We start from the raw sequence: 2,337 nt of genomic DNA, 5'->3' as shown, positions 1-2,337 counted from the left end.
GGGCAGAGCACCCACCTCCTTCCACTCGTTGACGCAGAAGATGCGGTAGGAGTCGTTGCCGTACTTGCCGATGCCGTGCAGCTCGATGGGGTACCGCCAGGGCTTGCTCAGGTACTCCCCTGCAAGGCACGGCGCGGCCGCAGCGCTTAGGCCCTGCCCCGCGGCCGCTCGGACAGCACGCGGGCTGCAGCTGCCTCCTGTGGCGAATCCCCACGGGGTGCATCCTAAAGCACCTTTTACACACGTCACCGAGGGCGAGTTTTAATTACACCTCTCTCCTCAGAGCTCACAGCAAAATACTTTTATTCTAAGTATAGAAAATACCAGAACCATAGAGAAAAAATCAGGCTGGAAGGACCTTCTGGAGGTCACCTTATGCAAAACAGAGCAGAGCCACCTGATCAGAATCCCCACGGGGTGCATCCTAAAGCACCTTTTACACACGTCACCGAGGGCGAGTTTTAATTACACCTCTCTCCTCAGAGCTCACAGCAAAATACTTTTATTCTAAGTATAGAAAATACCAGAACCATAGAGAAAAAATCAGGCTGGAAGGACCTTCTGGAGGTCACCTTATGCAAAACAGAGCAGAGCCACCTGATCACAGTGCTGCAGACACAAAATCAGGCTCACGGGTGGTCAAATCTTCTTCCACCCAAAGCAGCCTCCTGGACCATGGTCTCTCACAGAGCTCTCTGTTTGTGGTGTTTCATTCTCTGCAGCTTTGCAGACATAAGTCCCAACACATCCCAAAGCTGCATAAAATGAGCCACCAGCAACACCCACCCTGCCGAGGGGATGGCACAGGGCCCTGTCTGACAGTAACGCTGCTTGCCCTGCCACGGTCACGAGACCCTCCCCCAGACCCCAGACACACCCACCTGAGAACCTGATGATGGTTTTCGCTCTGAGTTCGTAGAGGCCGAGAGGTTTGAGCAGCTCTGACATTTCCTTCCAGTCTGCACTCCTGGCTACTTCTGGAGAAGGATACTTCTTCAGGAACTCCCAGAGCACAGGGATCGCCATTTTACCTGGCAAGAGAAACCATGACCCACTGGCTGCATGGGTAACTCTCTTTTTTATCTCTGCATCCTTTTTGAAATTAGCTTTCTCAGAGGCAAGAGCTACAAATTAAAAATTCTTTCACTGACACAAGTTAACATACATTTATTTTTTCACTCATGCCATTAAAAAGGGCAGGTGTTCTGACCCTGTAACACCACCCCAGTGTCTGTACAACACGAAATTGTGTTACTCTATTTACCTGAAGTTTTATTGAGAAATATGGTTGCAATGAGGAGTTTCCACGGATCATGGAAAAGTGTCTCTTGGACCAGGTTAAAAGGAGAGCGTGGAGGAGTCCATTTTCTGCGGGCCTTCCTTCGAGGCGGGCTCAGAGCTGAACACAGAGGCAAGACAGGAAAATTTATTGGGCAGTGAAGGATGGATTTACCCATGTGAATGAAAATCTATATAAAAAAAGCCTTTTGAAGCAGGTTCATCTCGTGGGGCACTGTATGTGGATGAAGCCATGGCATTTCCCACACAAGGCTGCAGGGGACTGTGTGTCCCCTGCCAGGGGCTGCAGGAGGCAGCAGGCCCCACCTGGCACAACCCACGCACCACCAGCCTGCAGCCAGAGTCTCCAGAATGTCACTTGATCCCAAGCCACCCTGTTCCTCCTCCCTGGCCCCGAAACCAGGCCCATTCCCCTAAAGAGTACATAGATACACACATACCTTCTCTACTGTATTTGCTTCCAAAATATGGACTTGTTCTCCTCCTATCCACTTGTGTTCGTGAGGCAGACTCTTCTGTAAAGAAATAACACCTGAGCATTAAAAAGAAAAACCACCAACCTCCCCAGTATTTTGCTGTCGTATTTCACATCTCCCATTTATGTTCTGATGGAAACACAAGGATTTCTTGTAGGCACATGAACATAAATGCACTTTAGATTCACTCCAGTACTTCAACTCTGAAAGATCTTCAGCAGACAAACTGTTCCTTTGCCAGTCTGAGGAAAGAGGCTCAAACTACAACCAGGATCAAATGTTGCCCACACACTCTAGCACGTGAAACAAGCTGGAACTGGTCTTTTCAGTGAATCAAACTGACCTACTGGGCAACAGCCTTCAAAAAGTTCATGCAGTGAAAGTAATGAGTGTTCCTGCACTATGCCGCATGGCCACAGGGGCTGGTGGAGTGACTCCCAGCTGGGAACGACCCTGCACCGAGCTGGATGCGGCTGGATGCAGAGACGAGGCAGCTGCAGATGTCAGAGCAGCTTGGCCCAACAGGGCATGCCTCGCTCGTGCAGGAGGAGCCCTGGCAGAA

The 2,337-nt window shown here is 50.3% G+C and overlaps 1 protein-coding gene across 1 annotated transcript; it reads right to left on the bottom strand.

Moving 5' to 3' along the window:
• Positions 1-15: 15 nt before the first annotated feature.
• Positions 16-1,814, bottom strand: MBD4 (methyl-CpG binding domain protein 4; the record flags this gene model as incomplete). The annotated part of the gene is made up of 4 exons (XM_008946625.1): positions 16-119; positions 882-1,031; positions 1,265-1,399; positions 1,740-1,814. Coding segments are annotated over 4 exons (464 nt in total), but the record flags the coding sequence as incomplete, so codon positions are not given.
• Positions 1,815-2,337: the final 523 nt, after the last annotated feature.

Source organism: Merops nubicus, unplaced genomic scaffold (assembly GCF_000691845.1).
Source record: "Merops nubicus isolate BGI_N331 unplaced genomic scaffold, ASM69184v1 scaffold37028, whole genome shotgun sequence".
Lineage (NCBI taxonomy): Eukaryota > Metazoa > Chordata > Aves > Coraciiformes > Meropidae > Merops > Merops nubicus.
The sequence above is the reverse complement of the archived record's forward strand: the minus strand, read 5'-3'. Positions and strand labels throughout refer to the sequence as shown.